The 21539-nt window shown below is 29.4% G+C and overlaps 1 protein-coding gene across 1 annotated transcript; it reads left to right on the top strand.

Annotated features, from left to right (window-relative positions):
• Positions 1-655: 655 nt before the first annotated feature.
• LOC113368477 (exosome RNA helicase MTR4-like) lies at positions 656-19237 on the top strand. The gene is made up of 16 exons (XM_026610026.1): positions 656-823; positions 917-1030; positions 2395-2637; positions 2705-2879; positions 3960-4071; positions 4151-4353; positions 5745-5991; positions 7007-7086; positions 7162-7374; positions 8509-8785; positions 8851-9023; positions 10885-11118; positions 12800-13026; positions 14766-14880; positions 14960-15244; positions 18824-19237. The coding sequence occupies exons 1-16, from the start codon at positions 726-728 to the stop codon at positions 19142-19144; spliced, it is 3117 nt and encodes a 1038-aa protein (XP_026465811.1). The 5' UTR covers positions 656-725; the 3' UTR covers positions 19145-19237.
• Positions 19238-21539: the final 2302 nt, after the last annotated feature.

The following is a 21539-nucleotide window of genomic DNA, read 5'->3' as shown; positions in this document are numbered from 1 at the left end:
TTCATATTGGCCCCCGATTGAATTTATAATCATACTTGTTGTAATTTATGTCAGATGCCGTATTTGTTGTCTTCTGAGCTATTGTTAAATAAAAATTATGTGAATGTGGTTGCTGAACCAAATTGTTAATTTTATCTTTTTGTACAATGTACTTTTTTGTATATAAATAATAAATATTCCATGTTAAAAGAGTTTATTTATATGAAATAGTTAAATGTAAAACAGCTGTTTACAGAGTGATATTTATTCGATTGCAGAGTAAAAATTCGATATGCTAAGTTTGTTTTCTCGATGTTTCGAGTCGTCCTGAATCGTTTGATACCGCAATTGTGCAAATGTAAGGATGTGAGCCAAAATTTGGCCTTTTCTTCACATTTACTCAAAAACAGCTGTACCATTGAAACTCAATTCTTTAAATTTAGCCGCGTTTTAGGGACATATGCAGTGTATGTTCTTATTAAATACAATTACTGATATTATCTGTTTCCAAGTTTTAATTAAAAGTATGTATATATATTTATATATTTCATTTTTAAAATTCAAAATTTAAACGACAGAACCTGTATTTTACTACCAAGTGTCCTATCTATATTTTTTCATCTATGGGCCCTATGTTCTAATTTTTATGTTGCCTATGGTTCTGTCTGTCAACCGAACTCGTTCCAAGTAGTGAGGTTTTGTTTATTTTTTGAAAAAACATATATAATTTATATTAACGTTGAATTATGGACGATTTGGACGAACTTTTTAGTTGTTTCACTAGTAATAATCAAAATTCAATAGGTCCTCCTACTGTTCCACCTCCAAAGGATGTTTCAGAAAAGTAAGTTAACATAACCTCAAAATTAATGCATGCCGTGCAATTATACAAAGATAATTGATATAAATAATCGTAATTATTAAAACTATTCTCTAGGCCTAAAGATGATGATGCTAAAGGCACAAAAAGACCAGTTTCTCCTGGACCTTCTGAGAAATTGGAAGAATCACCGAAGAAGTTGAAAATGGATCCTTTGTTGGATGATATCAAGTATGTACATTGATAATTGGTTTAGTAGTAAAATATTTGTTATGACAATATGATTCAACTTGACTCTTTCCACTCTTGGTGTGTCTATAACAAATTACATTTAAATATATCAAAGTGCAAAATTCTTAGTTTTTCACATAAGCGCGTTCCAATACATTTTGATTATAAAATCTCTAACACCAGCATTGATAGATGTAATGAAATTTCAGATTTAGGAGTTTTATTTGATTCTGGTTTGTTTTTCAGGGATCATATAACTGATATTTCTAATAGAGCACATAAATCTTTAGGTTTGATACTGAGAAATTGTAAACAATTCAATTCTAACAATACACTTCTTTGCATGTACTATTCTATTGTACGTTCAAAATTAGAATATGGTTCGATCATTTGGCATCCTCATCAAATCAACAACTCTGATGCGATAGAGAAGGTTCAGCAAAAATTTCTGAAATATCTTTATTATAAAACATGAAAAATTTACCCTGAACGTGGCTTTGACCACAACACTTTACTAAAAGAATTTGGTATTCTTTCCTTTGCCTCACGTCGATTTATCTGTACAATTATGTTCTCATTTAAACTTTGCAATAATTCTATAGACTGTCCTCTTATTCTTAATCAACAATCTTTTATTGTTCCAAGGCTATCTATGCGTTCACAATTATTTTTCAATTATCCTACTCCTAAATCTAATTAATTTTCTCTTAAATTCGCCTAAAATAGGTTATGTTCTCTAACTTTAACTTAATTAATAATGAAATAGATATTCACAACACTTCACTTAATAATCGAATAATATCCATCTGCACAAGTTAACCTTTTTATTTTCTTTTCACATATCTCATTTTTTATCTTATTCTGTTTATAAATATTATTGTTGCATTCTGCATTATATGTAATTTTATGTTAAGCATTTTATGTTAATAACTATATCTTGTAATTTTGTATACATTCTAATTGTTATTCATTATGTAAAATATTTGTATTTTTGAGTCTTTATTGGAAGAAATCTGTGGGCTATATATATTTAAAATAAATAAATAAATAAATATGCTTAATCTAAGACAATGTTATTCAGATTTAATTAGATATATACCATACAAAATATTCATTATTAAATTAAATAGTCATTCATAAGTCATAGTCATAGTTATAAGTAAATTATTCATTCATAAATAGTCAGTTCTTATTTATATTAGTTTTGATGCCAAACAAGAAATTTGACTATCAAAGAACCAATATTTAAACATTTTTGGTCAACTTAGAACATTTTTAGTCAGCTTACAGCATTTTCAGTCACCTTAAACATTTTCAGCATGATAAGTTCCCTTTCAATAATCTTTTCCCCTTATTTCTTTCAGTTTAGACGACCTAAACAAGCGCATAGTAGTACACACAATAGAAACAGTGGAAGGATGTTTACACGAAGTAGCATACCCCCCTGGATTGGATTACATTCCTTTAAGACCTCCCAGTTCTGTACCAGCTAAAGAATATCCTTTCCTATTAGATCCTTTTCAAAAGGAAGCTATTTTGTGCATAGAAAACAACCAGAGCGTATTAGTATCTGCACATACGTCTGCAGGAAAAACTGTTGTAGCTGAGTAAGTGATAAATGATAAATGGTAAATGATAACTTGCTTGATTTTATATTTATATGTAATATTTTAGGTATTCCATAGCTAAGTCGTTGAAGGATAAGCAGAGAGTTATATATACAACACCGATTAAAGCTTTATCTAATCAAAAGTTTCGAGAGTTTACAGAAGAATTTAAGGATGTCGGTTTGATTACTGGAGATGTTACTATCAATCCAACAGCTGCCTGTTTAATTATGACCACTGAGGTTAGCAAACAGAAGCAATTATTAAATTATTTAATTTTTAAATATTATTCACACATTGCTACTACTAAGTTTCTACTAAAAAACTGTTTTTAAAAACCCATAAGCCCTAATTTTTTATTAACTTCCCGTAGGGCAAGTTATAGTAATCGCAAAAAAATCAAAAATGAAAATTTTTATATATCTTTACGTTTCAGAGGTTTCTGAACATTTTGGCATACCTTAGAAAAAATGGATGAATGTGTGTGTGTGTGTGTGTATGTATGTATGTACGTGTGTGTATGTATGTGCGGATACAAATTTTCGTCGACGATTTCGGGAACACGGATCAACCGATTTGAATAATTCAAAAAACATTCGATTCGTATTGATAATAGGACGTGCTGATTAGTTTTTGGCAAAGGCAAGTCTATCCGTTCCGAAGATACGGGGCAAAAAGTGCCGAAAACGGTAACTCAGTTTTTAAGAGAACGGAGCGTCCTATTTGAATAATTCAAATAACATTTTACTTGTATTGACAAGATGAAGAATTGATTAAATTTTCATGAAGGTAGGTCTAGCGGTTTCGGAGATATGGAGGAAAAAGTAAAAAAATGAGCCATTTGGCGGTCAAAAATAAACATTAGACATATGCACATCAAATTATCAGATATTTTATAGAGATTTTAACAATAAGTATAAATTTTGTTTACATGCCCATGGGTTCTGTACCAATGTTTACGCGTTAGACGGCGATGCGGCGCTTACGCGCTTTGATATTTCGTCTTTATGCAGTTAAAGCAGTACGATTGCTTTGAAAAAAAAAGTTCAGATCTTCCACAATATCTCAAAATAAAGAAAAAAAAATTTTTTTTCAAATTTTTTTCAAAAAAAAGTAATTTTTTGTCCAATTTATAGTTTCTCAAAAATCTTATTTTTTCAAAGTAAATTTTTTTCAAAAATGTTAATCGTTTTTAAAAAAATAATAATATTTAGTACGGGAAGTTCCAGCAATTTGCCTTAAGGCACGATGCCTTAATTGCCTTAAGACAGAATTCCACTTACAGCTAGTTTCCGAACTATATTTAGATTTAATGTTTTCAGATTTTGCGCAGTATGTTATACAGAGGCTCAGAGGTTACTCGTGAGGTCGGTTGGGTTATTTTTGATGAAATCCATTACATGAGAGACAAAGAACGTGGAGTCGTATGGGAAGGTATGAAAATACAAATATCAATATTAATTATATATATATTTGCTCAACAATAATTTTAATTTTCTTATTATTATTTTAGAAACTTTAATTCTCCTTCAAGACAATGTGCGACAAGTTTTTCTATCAGCCACAATTCCCAATGCAACACAATTTGCTGAATGGGTCTGTTTTATCCATCGACAACCTTGTCATGTTGTTTATACAGATTACAGGCCTACTCCGTTGCAACATTATATTTTTCCTGCAGGAGGGGATGGAATACATTTAGTAGTGGACGAAAAGGTAAAATATGATATTATATATATATATATATATATATATATATATATATACATATATATATATATATATATATATATATATATATATATGTATATATACTAGCTAACCCGGCAAACGTTGTTTTGCCATAAAAAATATGCCTAAATTGATAAAAAATTAATAAAAGTGTCAAAAATCAAATATTTAATAGATTTGCACTCTGACTCTTTAACAAATAGTTAAAAACTTGTTATAGTTTTCAAAATTATTTGACATTTCATACTTCAAAAATTAATTCACTCGCATCATAGTTTTTTATTTATTATACTTTTGTCATGTCATATATGTCAATAAAATTTTCTTTCAAATATTATTTATTTGTTAAAAAATTAATAATTATCCAGCGCATCATAGTGTTTTGTTTATTTTAATTTTGTTTATGTTAATTTTTTTTTTAATTAAAGAATAAATTAAATTTTAGTCTAAATCAATGCAGTATCTTTATCTAAATATACAATTTTTTTTTAAATGAAAAATAGTGAATGTTAATTTCATATATCCAATATGCACTAAATTTATAAATGTCAAAATATTTCCTTCTTGGTCCAAAATTAATATAATATGATAATATTTATTTTACAATAATGTTTTGTATCTATAATTTGCTTGGCAATATTGCCTATAACATAACTTGGAAAAATTAATTCATTTGTTTCCTACTGAAGTCGTTAAACATTTTTTTTGTGAAATGCCAAATTTTTGTTTATGATTAATTTTAAATTCAATATGCCGCTTTTTTATTGTAATCTCTGATCTATAAGGTTTTGATGAAGTTTTGGTATCCGAAATAATTTGGTAAGCTAATCAATTAAATCTAAATCGTAAATCTATTTATATAATTATTTTCATAAATACTGTCAAATGACATTAAATTTTTTTACATGTCAACATTTATTCAAATTTTTAAGCATTGATTTTTAATTAAATTTAAAACTATAAACAGTGATTTTGAATATAGCATTTCATCAAATTTGGATTTAAATGTTAGATATTTCTATATATGTACATGTTTTTGAATTTTATTTTTTGAAATGTCAAATTTTTTTTCAAAAATTATATATCGAAATTTCCTTAAATTTTGACATTTGTCATTTTAGTGTTTTGTTTTTTTTTTTGGTCATTTTCTGTCAAAATTTTCAGAAATTTATAAAAATATTTATATTTCAAATTTACTTTACAAAATTTCCTATAACCTAAGTTGGATATATATGCACACGATGATCCAATAAAATTTAAAATCGGTTTAGTAGTTTGGGCGTCCATCGCGAACCAACATCGTGACACGAGATTTATATATATATATATATATATATATATATATATATATATATGTATATATATTATTTTTTTAGGGTCTTTTCAAAGAAGACAATTTCAACAAAGCAATGGCTGTGTTAGCAAATGCAGGAGATGCAGCAAAGGGCGACCAAAGAGGCCGAAGAGGTGGTATTCGAGGCGCAAATCCTACTGAAAGTAATATTTATAAAATTGTTAAGATGGTTATGGAAAGGAACTTTGCACCATTGATTTGCTTCAGCTTTTCCAAGAAAGAATGCGAGACTTATGCCATGCAGATGGCCAAACTTGATTTTAATTCCAGTAAGTAGAAAAATCACATAACCCATTATTTGTTACATAAACTAGCTGTAAGTGGAATTCTGTCTTAAGGCAATTAGGGCATCGTGCCTTAAGGCAAATTGCTGGAACTTCCCGTACCAAAAATTATTATTTTTTTTTAAAAACGATTAACATTTTTGAAAAAAAATTACTTTGAAAAAATAAGATTTTTGAGAAACTATAAATTTGACAAAAAATTACTTTTTTTTGAAAAAAAAAAATTGAAAAAAAAATTATTTGTTTTTTTTTTAAATCCTTTTTTTTGAAAAAAAAATGTTTTCTTTATTTTGACATATGTTGGAAGATCTAAACTTTTTTTCAAAGCAATCGTACTGCTTTAAATGCATAGAGACAAAATATAAAGCGCGTAAGCGCCGCATCGCCGTCTAACGCGTAAACATTGGTACAGAACCCATGGGCATGTAAACAAAATTTATACTTATTGTTAAAATCTCTATAAAATATCTGATAATTTGATGTGCATATGTCTAATGATCATTTTTGACCGCCAGGTGGCATTTTTTTTTACTTTTTTCGAAACCGCTAAACCTGCCCCTATAAAAATTTGATCAAATCTTCATCTTGTCAATACAAGTAAAATGTTTTTTGAATTATTTAAATCGGACGCTCCGTTCTCTTAAAAACTGAGGTACCGTTTTTGGCATTTTTTGCCCCATATCTCCGGAACGGCTAGACCTGCCTTCGCCAAAAACTAATCAGCACGTCTCCTTATCAATACGGATCGAATTATTCAAATTGCTTCATCCGTGTTCCCGAAATCGTCGACGAAAATTTGTATCCGCACACACATACTACGCACACACACACACACACACACACACACACATACATCCATTTTTTTCTAAGGTATGCCAAAATATTCAGAAACCTCTGAAACGTAAAGATATAAAAATTTTCATTTTCGATTTTTTTGCGATTACTATAACTTACCCTACGGGAAGTTAATAAAAAATGTTAACATTTAATTATTTTACAGCTGAGGAGAAAAAGTTTGTCGACGAAATTTTTCACAATGCTATTGATGTTTTGAATGAAGAAGACAAAAAACTACCACAGGTAATAATTGTTACAAATTTATTTATTTCCAACCATGTTTTTATATTAATTGTCTTATAATATTTTTTTCTATAGGTGGAAAATGTGTTACCCTTACTAAAAAGAGGCATTGGTATTCATCACGGTGGTTTATTACCAATATTGAAAGAAACTATTGAAATATTGTTTGCTGAAGGTTTAATCAAAGCCTTATTTGCAACTGAAACTTTTGCTATGGGTTTGAACATGCCTGCGAGGACTGTATTATTTACGTCGCCTAGAAAATTTGATGGAAAGAGTATGAGATGGGTAAGTTTAAAATATTAAAAATAAAACTTGAGCTATTTTTAAAATCATACATATTAACTTCCCATAGGGTATTAAATTATTTAGTATTAAAATTTTTGCATTCCTCGACGTTTTGAAGGTTTCTGAACATTTTGGCATACCTCAGAAAAAATGGATGTGTGTTTGTGTGTGTGTTTTTATGTCCGCATTTTTTCGTCCACGTTTTCGGGCGCACGGATCAACCGATTTAAATGGTTTAAAAAACATTCGATTGCTATTGATGGGGAGATGTGCTGATTAGTTTTTGACAAAGGCAGGTCCAGCCGTTACGGAAATACGGAGCAAAGAGTGCAAAAAATAGAAATCGAGTTTTTGAAAGAACGGAGTATCAGATTTGAATGATCTAAAAAACATTCAATTAGTAATGATTGGGGGAAGAGGTGATTAGTTTTTGGCAAAGGCAGGTCCGGTCGTTTCGGAGATACTGAGAAAAATGTGCAAAAAATGGCAGTTTTTGAGTGAACTGAGCGTCCGATTTGAATGATCTAAAAAACTTTCTGCTTGTATTTACAAAATAATTGCTGTTGAGGATAAAAAATATTACATCTTTTTTTATTTTCTATAAAATATTTTTGTAATTATTTGCATTAAAAATTCAAAAAATTACCCAGGCTAAGCAAAGTCTAAGCGCCACTCTGGTACAAATGTTTACCCAAGTGCGTTTAGACTGTTTATGTACAGGAGCACTTTTCCAATTTTGCGAAAACTATTGAAAAATGTGAAAATGCCGCCAAGCTAAGCCCAGTATAAGTGAAAATGTCGCACAGAATTATTTGCAAGTGCGTTTAGACTGTGACTATACGGGAGCACTTTTTCAATTTTGTGTAAATTAGGCAACTATTTTTTTGAAATTGAATTCGAAATGAAATGACGATTGTTAACGCTCTGGAGATAAATTTGATTGATTTATGATTTACATTTGATTTGCTCACTCAGATATAACAAGATAGCAAAAATAATAAAAGTTAAAGTATTTGTAATAATATATTTGAAAACGTTTAAAATTTCTCGAATATTTCATTACGGTACGGGAAGTTCCAGCAATTTGCCTTAAGGCACGATGCCATACACCACTAGTTCAATTATATTTTTTAGATTTCCTCCGGAGAGTACATTCAAATGTCTGGCAGAGCCGGTCGACGTGGCCTGGACGACAAAGGAATCGTAATTTTGATGCTGGACGAAAAAGTTTCGCCGGCAACAGGAAAGGAAATCGTTCAGGGCAAAGCTGATCCTATAAATTCAGCTTTTCATCTGACTTACAACATGGTTTTGAATTTATTGAGAGTCGAAGAAATCAATCCTGAATATATGTTGGAGAAGAGTTTTTATCAATTTCAGAACTTGTCTTCGATACCGGATTTATATCAAAGTATAAATAATAATAAATATTAGTTTAATTTTTGGAGAAAATAATGATAAATGTTTTTTTATCAGAGGTCATGGACAAAAGTCAAGAACTACAAACTTGCACAGTCGACCGAGAATTCGAAATATCGTCCTATCATCATATCAGAACGAAATTAGATGACTTAGGTGAAGAATATAGAAATTTTATAACCAAACCGGAATATCTGGTACCGTTTTTGCAACCTGGGAGGCTAGTTAAGGTAATCATCATCATAATCAATTATTATTATATATTAAGGGGCACAACTAGCGTAATCGCCTAAAAAAAGGTGATCTTTGGGAATTTATATTTAAAAAAACTACTTTATCAATCATTTCAAAATTTTAGGAATATATTTAAGCATGTTTTAAAAATACATAGTAAAATTTTTGAAGAAAAAAATTAAATACTTTTTAAGTTATCGTCGATCCCCAACGGCGCGACAAAAAAAGGCCCTTCACTGCCGCAGTGATTCCGGCCTTCTACGTGGATGAAATTTGAAATAAAAAAAAATCTCGTTAAACTAGATAATATTGTCTGTAAAATGAACTACAAGAAAGAAAAAAAATCAAAAATTGACAAAATGACGGCGTTTTTTAAAAAAACGTCGAATTTTACCCAAAATTTTGGTCGTTTTTTGACTGCCAAAATTCGATTTTTGATCCGATCAAAAAATCGATAGTTCATTTTACGGACAACTATATGTGCCCATAATTATGAAAGTGGTCTAACAATAAGTCAAAATTGAAAAAAAAAAGAGTTTATCAGTTATTTCATACCACATTAGTTTAAACTAAATGTATTCAATGTAATTTTTACGAAATTATCAAAAATGAACCATTATATAGTGGTTGTAATTTCAACATTATATGGAATTCATTTAGTGTTAATTATGAAAGTGGTCTAAGTCAAAAATTTTTGGTGTCAGGTCATTCCTTTCTACCGAATGATCGTGATTTTGGGTTGATAGAAATGAAAATAAAAAAAGCAAATTACTTATACGACCCTGAGCATTATTATGCATTGATAGAAAAGAGCAGAAGAAGCAATACATTTTCGATAAAGCGAATGTCGCAGCCGGATTTTATTTCAACGAAATCATTAGAAGATACAATAACAAGAAGAGCAAAAAATACCGCGGGCGAATCTGTCTCTTGGCTACAAATTCAATGGATGAGATTCTTGAAAATTGAACCTTATAAAATGCTTTATAAAACTTCTTTAGATGATTCTACATTCCACGTTTTGGATCTTTCACCTAAAAGAGAAAGACCGAAAATATACGGAAATATTAAATTACTTACATTATACACCAGCATTAGACCGGTATCGGAAGAAAAACAAAGATATTATGAGTTTACTACCGTACATCCCACCAGTTTTTCAGGAACATTTTAAGAATCTTAAATACTCGAAATAATGATAAAAATGGATTACCGTTTAAAAATAATTAATAAATGCTCACGAATTATTTCATTATAATTATTGTTTCAAATAAAACTCAAAGCTCTTTATTGCTTTAAGCCATTTATAGGACATTCAGTTAATTTTGAAAATGGTCTAAGTCAATTCGACCTTTAAAAACAATATTATCGTATGAAATTTACACAAAATTTCATATTCATAATAAATTTCCATTAATTAAGACTAATAAAATTAAAAATTAAAATGCCGCATAATGTAAAAATATTTGTTAATTTATTCAAATGCAAATCATTAAATATCTTGAAACAAGAAATATATGACTTAGACCACTTTCATAATTATGGGCACATATATAGAACATGTAAAAAAAATTCGATAGTGATCGGATCATTTGTTTTTGAGTAATCGCTGCAGCAAATTCGGAAAATGCTGTTTCTAGAAAAACGCGTTTAAAGATAAAATGTTCGTTATACTATATACTCACGTATACTCTTTCAATGGCTGTGACTCAAAAACTATTTAAGATATCGATTTAAAATTTTGGTTATTTTTAAAGGTATAACCTATCGAAATACCGAAAAATTGAAACTTCGATTTTTTGAAAATTTCACACTAGTTGTGCCCCTTAATTAATAATAAATTATCATTTATCATAGGTTAAAAACACTTTACATGAATACGATTGGGGCATGGTGGTGAATTATAAGAAGCAAAGAGTTACCCAGAGACCCATAAGAGGCAGAAGGAACCCAAATCCGATGAGCGATGAGGAGCATCATGTGATTGTCGATATTTTGTTGCATATTGCCAAAATTGATGATGCAGCAAATAGTAGTCAGGTATCAAAGATACCTCCGCCTTGCTTGGAAGGAGAAACTGGAGATATTGAGGTAAGTGGAAATAATTTGAAAACTTTCCTACACATCTTACGCCAAGTATACTTAAGAGGGGCGATACATGTAATCGCCTTAATTTTTACCATTTTTTGAGGACTTTTTAAACTGGGAAGGAATGATTGAATCTTTTTGAACTTTTTTAGGGTTATTTATTATATATTAGAATACACAAAAAAAATTTTTTTTTATTTTTTTTTTTTTAAATGGCTGCCGTAAAAATAAATCTGCCGAGACCCTCTCGGAAAACGCCATCAATTTGCGGGCGTTCTCACTTTTCGTACGGTGATTTGAAATCAAAAAATTAGTTTGTACGTGTTCATAAAACATATATCTTCTAGTTAAACCAAAAAAAAATTAAAGTCACAAAATTGTAAATTGGCACACCTCAGAAAAAAAAGTTCGATTTTTCACCTTCTTTTCAATGGTTTTTTTTGGTAAAAGGGTTAATTTTTGAAAATTTTTTTGGAATGTTTGAGGTTTAACTAGAAGCTATTACTGTAAAGTAGATGTGTGCAAAATTTCATTGGAATCGGTTGAGAACTGTTTGAGTTATCGCGCCCGCAAATTTCAAAAATGTCGTTTTGAGAAAAACGCGTTTAAAGTTTTGACACATAGAAACAGATAAGAGTAAATAGCACTCAAGCGTCGAGTTGAGGCGTGGCACTTAAATGAGTTTTTATTGTATAAATAATGATAATTTTGTTTTGAATATTTACAGGCATATTTTTGAGATGTTATTGTAACGATTTATGAAAGAAAAAAAAATCGATTTTTTTTTTCTTGTTACATGTATCGCCCCCCTTAACCCTCCGTCGGTCGGCGTGGTCTGGCCAGGCTTTTTTCGACTTCAATTAAAAAAAAAAGAATACTTCTAGTAATTCTATCGGCTTGAAATTTCTTGACTTTTCCTAAAATTTAATTAGCTGTCGATCAATGAAAAAATCAAGACGAAAAAATGTACGGAAGGATAATTATAAGGATATTAACTTTTTTATACTTCGAACGGTCGGAAAGGTCTGTCTAGACCACCCATACATTTTGTATGAAATATACGCTTTTTGATATATGTAAACCAGTTTTTTGTCTTTTTTCATGGTATTTTATATTCAAACTGCGTTGTATATATTCTTTGCTATGTGTTGTAACATGAATGTTAGTCTATTCATGACGAGAGTTCCTTGAAAACCTACCAAACTTATTGCTAATCACAAACACTGAAAATGGGATGAGTAATGTACACATTATCAACAATTTTTCTACCCGTATTGCTCATTGATATAAAACAGAAAAATTAACAAAAAAGCAACGATTTTTTATATTTCTTGATTTTTTTTTATATAATATAATATGTAATATTTTTATTATAAGCAAGCTCCACACATGCAATCATGCATCAAATCAAAACTATAAATATTTACTACTAATAATCGTTAATATATAAGACATCAAAAACTCATTTATCCTATATAAATGCATGTAAAATGAATGGTGGTCCAGCCAGACCTTTCCGACCGTTCGAAGGTGAAAAAATATCCGACCGACGGAGGGTTAATTCCTTCAAAATTTTACTATAAGTGTAGTAACTATTCATGTTACATATTTTATATCTTATGGCAACATGGAGATAATATTAAGCAGTTAAAAGTAAAGAAGGTATTGCTATTGTTCATTTAAGGTGATATCAGTGGAACATGGTGCCATATGGAAGATTAGTTCTGTCCGAGTTCATTGTCCAAATGATTTGAGACCCATTGATAGCAGAAAATCGATGTTTAAAACGATACAAGAGGTTAAGAAAAGATTTCCAGAGGGGCCTCCTTTGTTGAAACCGATTGAGGAAATGCATATCAAGGATGAGGAATTTTTGAATTGTAAGAATTTAATAGAACAATTTGAAGAAAGGTAAGAAAGATATCATTTATAACTATATCTTGTGTATATAAATATATATATATATATGTATATATATATATATATATATATATATATATATATATATATATATATATACTAGCTGACCCGGCAAACGTTGTTTTGCTAAGTAAGGTATATTCTAAAGAATTTCTAGAGAATCAAAAATATTAATACTTTTTGTGTATAAGGATGAGTTGTTTTAATGCAATATAATACAATGATGTATTATAAAAACAATAAACACCATTAGTTTGTCTATATTTTGTCAGTACAATCAAACTGGAAGATTTATACACTTTCTATAGAAAACATAGTAAAATCCATTCCAAGTCTTTTTTGGTCTTTCGATTTATTGATTACGTTTCAAGTTTTTCAGATTCTTTTTGGATTGTGGATTTTTGTGTATAATTGTAAATAATACTACTGAACTTATACAAAATTTTCAAATTTCTGCGAGGAAAGATAGAAAATGAATTTAGTATTTTTTCTTTGACCTGCATTTTAAAAAGTTTCAAGTAACATTCAATGAATTAAAGTAAATTTAATAAAAAGTATATATGTAGAGTGGGGCGAGACAATAACGTCCAATTTGACTTTGAGCAAATATTAATTATATTATAAAAATTAAACCAATTATATCATAACAAATAACACATTTCAACCGAACAATTACCTGACTGCGTTCAGTGAAACTGCCAGCTACTTCATCATTGTAAAAATGTGCTTTTCTGATGTCTTCCAAAAATTTGTTATCTGGACCTTTTTACCCCATAAACGGGGTAACTTGGAACGGGCAGGTAGCAAACAGGTTTAATGTCTTATTTTAATTTTAAAGGTATTTTACAAAATAATTACACTTTTAACAAATGTTAAAAAACTACCAACGAAAGAAAATACTTTTATTATGGATTTTCAAAGATTACCGTTTATCTCCCGATAGCAAAGTCATAAGAATCAAAGGTTATAGCTGGTTATACAACTTTTTCCCTCTTCTTTCAAATATTGTTGTTAAACAATGCTTAACTTTACTGGTTACATCGGTGGTTTTTAATCCCGGACCTTCATATATTACTATCTATTCTGTGATAAATTCTGGGAAATTATAACTGGAAAAATGTTAATCGACAAAATGTCCATTTGATCGATACCAAATTCAGGTAAGATAAATAAAAAATAATATAACCTAGAAAATGTTTTATAAATACCAATGAGTATATAATTATACAAATGAGATCTTTCAAAGCACCGTGTTTGAGAAAAAATGCCAAAGAGTGCATTTTCATATTAACATATCAAAAAAGTTTATATTTTGAGTCTCTAGTAACACTTGCGGCCCGTTTACTAACGTTTTTGTATATAAATAAAACTACAAACGAAGATACTTACTACAATTTAATCATAATTAAATAATATTCACGTAAAACATCCTATTAAACATAATTGAACATCATCTGTCAAAAGCGTTTGACATTTCACGAAATTGCCACTGTCCATTGTTTTATTTAAATTACGCTTCTACAACAATTTTCAAATTAAAAATGTTAAGTTTCTACGCGGATTTGAAATAATATCTCACCTTTTGGACTTTCTCTGGATTGGCACGAATTTTTCAAGACTAAGACTGGCCAAATGGATTCAGCCGTTTTCGAGTTTTATTCGGACATTTGAAAGAGAGCTCCATTTTTATATATAAGATATTATATGAAATGTTTTTAATTTGTTTACAGACTTTACAAACATCCCTTACACAAAGATGCTAATCTTGATAAGTTGTATAATGATTACACAAATAAACTACAAGTGACTGCGGATTTTAAAAGTGCAAAACAGGCATTGAAAAAGGTAAAAAGACATATATATATATATATATATATATATACATATATATATAAATTATATTATCATTTTTCTATCTATTAAGGCAATGTCCCTTCTCCACATGGAAGAGCTAAAGTGCAGAAAGCGTGTACTGAGACGTCTCGGTTACTGCACCCCATCGGATGTCATAGAGATAAAGGGTCGCGTTGCCTGCGAATTGAGCAGCGCCGACGAATTGCTTATGACGGAAATGATGTTTGAAGGTATTTTTAATGGTATCAAAGTCGAGGAGTGTCTCGCTCTTTTGAGCTGCTTTGTCTGTGACGAGAAGAGTCAGGAGACGCAGAAGGCTACTGAGACGCTATCGGGACCTCTGAGGCATATGCATGTAAGAAATAATAGATATATAATGTATATATATATATATATATATATATATATATATAAATCAAAACTACTTTAGTTTTTTTTTACTTGGTGTTACTGCCCGATTCTAAATAACTCATCAATGTATATATATATATATATATATATATATATATATGAGTGAGTTCTTGAGGGCCCTCAAGAACTCACTCATATATTTCAACATCAAAATTAACTACTAAATCATATATATATATATATATATATATATTAGGGTGGTCCTTAATATGGACATTTTCGAATTTCCTTGCTCCCAAGGGCTCAAATGGTTCCAAATTGATAAAAAACAATTCTCTGAAAGTTTTAGCTCTTAATATTAAGGTTTAGATAGAGCGCAATTCAATCAAAGTTTGTATGGAAAGAGCATGGAAAAAATTTTGAAAATTAAGAAAAAATCTTTAGGTATAACTTTGCGACAAATGAATTAAAAGTGAAAATTCGTGTAATTTTTTATTGAATATTCGACGCTTTGCAAAATTTTTGAAAAATTTTTCATGCTATTTCCATACAAAACTTTGATTGAATTGCGCACTGTCTAAAAGTTAATATTGAGAGCTAAAACTTTCAGAGAATTATTAACTTCCCGAAGGAGAAGTTTGTTTTCATAAAAAAATCCGTTTCGCTAATTTTGCTTTCTTGACGTTTCAAGCCATTCTGAATCGAATGAGACCAAATTTGGAAAAAGTATGTGCGTATGTGTGCGTGTGTGTGAACAGATTTTTTGCCGGAAATCGACGTTTTCTCGGAAACGGCTGGACCGGTTTCAAAAATTTAAAAGCCATTCGATGTATCTCGATGAGGAAATTGTTTGACTTATTGTTTTATGGGACGATCGACCAAGCCGTTTCTTTGTAAATCGGAGAAAAGTGAAACATTTTTCGTCCATGTTTTAGCCCGCAATTCTGAATCAATTTTGAAAATTCAAAAACTGTTTGTAAGGTATTGGTTGGGAATCGCGCTGATTAGTTTTAAAAGTGTTAAATTTTTTTTTCGACGATTTTTATGATTTTTTTTTGACGGTAGACACCATAGTCCTTTAGATCATACTAAAATATTACGGCCCTACGATAACTCGTTTAACTTTGAGAATTCGTCAAAGTTTGCAAAAATTGGTATCGTTTTTTTGGCATTTGTCAAAATTAGACCTTTGAGTGACGTTTTCTCAGAAACGCCTGAACCGATTTCAGAAATTTAAAAACCATTCGATGTATATCGATGAGGATTATCGTTCCTCAGTTTTGTGCGACGATCGGCCGAGCCGTTTCTTTGTAATTTGGAAAATAGTGTTAAACCTTTCGTTCACATTTAAGCTCATACTACCGAATGGATTTTAAAAAATCAAAAACTTTTCGACGATATTGGTTGGGAATGAAATGAAAATCTACCGTGCCGTTTATGAAGTTATAATTAAATTATGAAGTTTAGATAGAACGAAAAAATGAAAATTGTGATTTTTTATAAAAAAATTATCATATTTACATGCAATATGTAATTTTTTGTTAGATGGTGAAATATGATATATACATAAAACCAAAATAGTTTTTTGAGAGACATCCATTCAGATACAAGAAAAAAGAACAAAATTATGTTTCTAAACAATTTTTTAGCAGACTTAATACATTACGAATCTCAATTTGAGACTGTTTTTTAACCCTTTCGAATTCGTGAGTGGAGAAAGTGTTAAAATTATTTAGAAACGTGATTGTTTTTTTTATTAGCTGGATGAATGCCTGCTCCAAAAACTTTTTTGGTTTCATTTATAATAAATATTACGTCAACGTTTTCGCCAAATATTCGGCAGCGTTTTTTAAATTTTTAAGTCTATTCGAAAGATATCATTTGGGAATTGTGCAGATTTTTTAAATAAAATATTGGTTGCGCCGTTTTTTTGTAATTAACTACAGTAATTATAGTAATTACAGTAAAACGTAATTGATTTGATAACTTTAATAAAGCATTATAAAATATTATTGGCTTACAAAAAGTGGTTTGTAAGCCAATTATCTTTAGAATAATGAATAGGCTTTTGCGCCTTTAGAACATGCACCGTGTTTGTTCTAAGTGCAAATTTGTGCACCATAATACATTATAATTATTACAAGTATGTTTGAAAGACATCAGTTGGAAATCGCATCGAACAGTTTTTAGTGAAAGCCAGGGCCGAATTTAGAAATTTGGCGCCCCGGGGCACTGACAAAAATGCCGCCCCATCCCTGAAATTTTACAAACTTTTGAACTTTTTTTTAAAGCATTCGCGCTGCTTCAGCTGCGTAGAGACAAAATATAGAAGCGCGTAAGCGCCGCGTCGCAGTCTAAAGGATAAACAATGTTACAGAACGCATATAAATGTAAAAAAAATATGCTTATTATTATAATATCTTTAAAATATCTGATAAATTAATGGGCCAAAAGGCTTTTGTCCGCCAAATGTTTCTTTTTCAAATTTTTTTATTGGATCATCGAAACCGCTAAACCTGCCCCCCAAAAATTTTAGAAGTTATTTATTTTGTAAAATTTTTTTGAATGATGTTGGACGCTTTTTATCTTAAAAACTGAATTATCAATTTTGGCATTTTGGCCCGTATCCTCAGAACAGTTGGACCTGCCTTGGTCAATAACTAATCAGCACGTCTCTTTATCAATAGGAATTGAATCATTTAAATCGATTGATCCGTGTTCTCGAAATCGACTTGAATAATTAAAAAATATTAGATTTGTATTGATGGGGAGATGTGCTGATTAGCTTTTGGTACAGGCAATTACGAAAAATGGTAATTGAGTTTCGATATTTCTTCTCTTCTTTGTAAAAAGTTCATAATTTTCGAAAAATTTCAAAATACAAAAAATGTGTTTTAAGTCTTGTTTTTTCATTTTTCAATAAAATTTAAAGCTCTTTATAAAATGTAATTTTCAGTACGGAATGTTTCAGTAATTTGTCTTAAGGCACAATGCAAGTCACTAGTTTAAATTTTTTTCGACGCTATAAGCTTGGAAATGCACAAATTCGTCATTTTAAGAGGGCTCGAGAACTGAAGAACATATTTTTCTTAAACTTTCAGCTTGTTTACGGATCTTATTATTAGCCAAATGGCCAAATTTAATAACTTATTAACCAATTCGATTGCAATCGTATTGTTACTTGAAATAAAAATTCTTGTTAAAGAAAAGTTGATTATATTGTATAGAATTTTTTTCTCACTATCCAAATTTTGCCGCCCCCCAAAATTTGCCGCCCTGGGCAGTAGCCTCGATTGCCCCTACTGTAAATCCAGCACTGGTGAAAGCTTCAACTTTTTTTGAGTTGACAATTTTATCTAAATAGCTCAATCTCAATTATTATTTTGTCGTTTATTTACACATATCGCAAAGTTCATGCAATTTGCCTTCATGCAACAGTTTCATACTTCACGTATTTTTATTGTTTTTTTAAGTGCACATCATCTTTGGATCACCTTGGTAAAAACCAATCACATATTCATAACAAAATACTTTAAACGCTCAAAACTTTCTATTCCAAATCCATGTATCTTTTCTATTCTAGAACCTGGCAAGAAAAATAGCAAAAGTCAGCAAAGAATCCAAAATAGAAATCGACGAAGAGGCTTACATCCAGCAATTCAAACCGCACATGATGGATGTTGTCATTGCCTGGTGTCGGGGATCGAAATTTGCAGAAATTTGCAAAATGACTGATATATTCGAAGGATCTATCATTCGATGTATGAGACGACTGGAGGAGCTTTTGAGGCAGATGATTCAGGCTGCCAAAAGTATAGGAAATACTGACTTGGAGATCAAGTTTAGCGAAGGGATTCAATTGCTGAAGAGGGATATTGTTTTTGCTGCTAGCTTGTACTTATAAAAGTAAGAGTAGTAATGGACATATTTAAAAAATAAAATGAATATTTATATATTGATAATTTATGGACAACTATTATGTGAACTTGTTTGTCACTTCAATGCTTTTCGTATAATTTTTAGTGTGATAATACAATTGTTTTAATATTGTTGCAAATAAATATTTACATCTTTGGTTCATTTATTTTTGTCAATATTTGTGTATAAATTTTTGGGCCAAATTATAAGTTTTGTATAAGACTTATTTGTAACAGATAAAAATGACTCTAACCCTTCAAATTATTTAGTAGCTTTGAACTTATAGTGCTTGTAATAATAAGTTTGAGTAATAAATCTTTTTTGAAATATAAATAAAGATTTTTGGTTACCAAAGTTGTTCATACATTAATCGATATATAAATGTAACTATATGTATATATATACAGTTTTATATGTATATGTATATTATATATGTAAACCAGACAATCAACTATTGTTCTCATGTACTAATTTTTATACAAAAACTGTAAAATATTTTTTATGATTAAAAATATGTATAAAATACCAACTTTCTTGATTGTCTGATTTATTAAATAAATTATATTTTTATTAAATATTTTTTTTGTTTTATATTTGATACTATCAACGTTGTTTTAGAATGCGGAATATCTAACTATGTTATTTAAGACATTTATTGAATAAACTCGTTTTTAGAAACTTGTTGCGTTTTGCCTATTAGATAAGAGATTTATATTAGACGAATATTATTATTTAGTTAAAACGAATTCTATATTCTATAACTTTGTTCCCGTTCAATGTATTTTAAATTATTTATTATTTTTTCCACGTTTCAACTAATTTTGAATCGTATATTGCATATTTCACTTTTTTATCTTATAGTAATTTTCACACCTATCCTGAAATGGACAACAAGGAAAACTGCAAAAAATAGCTTTAAAAATACAAAATCGTTAAAAGAAAATTTTAATCTAATTAATTTTTAGCAAAGATTGGTCATGTAGTTCATATTTATAATTAACAATTAATGTTTTATTTGACGCTGAAATCGGTTGTGATGTTTCTTTAGAATTAGCAGTGAAGTGCAAATTTGTAGCCCACGTTTTCATCAAATATCCTGAATCAATTTTAAAAAATTCGAAAACGTTTTGAAAAATATCATTTAGGAATCGTGATTATTATTATTTTTGTAAAGATCGGTCGGGCCGTTTCTTTGCAATTAATGATACTTTGCATAGTAATAAACTTTCTGGTTTTATCCTTAACCAATGTCCTAAAATATTTGTCATTCGAAAACTGGTTTAATTTTCAAAACTTAATAAAGTTTGGAATAATATGTAATACAAGTAAGGTAAATTTTTGAAAATATAGCATGAAAAGAATTGTTATGCTAAAATAACAAAATAATAATCTACTTATATGTATGAGTATATTATATATTGTGAGAGACAAATTGTGACATATAGAGATGAATATTGTAGAGAGTGTCATTAGAGACAATAAACGAGTAATTAGAGATGATGTGTGTTTAATAGAGAGGAATGATGTTAACAATCGTATGTTTTTTTTTTGAATAATTCAAATCGGTTGAAATCGTGGACGAAAAATTGTACACATCATACATACATTTTTTTACTTTGAAACGTAAAGATATGCAATAATTTTTATTTTTGATTTTTTGCGATTACTTTAACTTACTCTATGAAAAGTTGATAATAAAATTATGATTTTATATAATTGTGGATTATAAGCAGATATTCTTAAGTTAAAAAGACTCGTAAAATTTGTTACAAAAATAGTAACTAGTGGTATATGACATCGTGCCTTGAGGCAAATAGCTCCCGTACCAAAAATTTAATTATTTATAAAAGATTAATTTTTTTGAACTTCGAAAAAATTGATTTTTGAGCAATTTTAAGTTTTTGAAAAAAAAAATTAATTTTTTGAAAAAAAAACTTTTGGAAAAAATGTAAATATTGAACTTTTTTTCAAAGCAAATGCACTGCTTTAGCTACATAGAGAAGAAATATAGAATTCTGCCTTTGCCAAAAACTAATTAGCACGTCTTCTTATGAATAAGAATCGAATGTTTTTTTTGAAGTATTCAAATCGGTTAATCGGTGTTCCCAAAATCGTCGACGGAAATTTGTATCCGCACACACATACATCCATTTTATCTAAGGTATGCCAAAATGTTAAGAAACCCATGAAAACGTGAAGATGTATAAAATTGTCATTTTTGATTTATTTGCGATTACTATAACTTACGCTAAGGAAAGTTAAAAATTTGTAAATGTTTATAAAGTAAAGATTTTCCGTGTAATAATCTATTTCGTGTAGGTGTTGATATGACGTCACGACAATTTCCTGGTGATCGAAAAACTAGTCAAACTTTTATCAAA

This window comes from Ctenocephalides felis, unplaced genomic scaffold, assembly GCF_003426905.1.
Source record: "Ctenocephalides felis isolate EL2017-DRISC unplaced genomic scaffold, ASM342690v1 CF-g0.4_SCAFFOLD_01170, whole genome shotgun sequence".
NCBI lineage: Eukaryota > Metazoa > Arthropoda > Insecta > Siphonaptera > Pulicidae > Ctenocephalides > Ctenocephalides felis.
The sequence above is the reverse complement of the archived record's forward strand: the minus strand, read 5'-3'. Positions and strand labels throughout refer to the sequence as shown.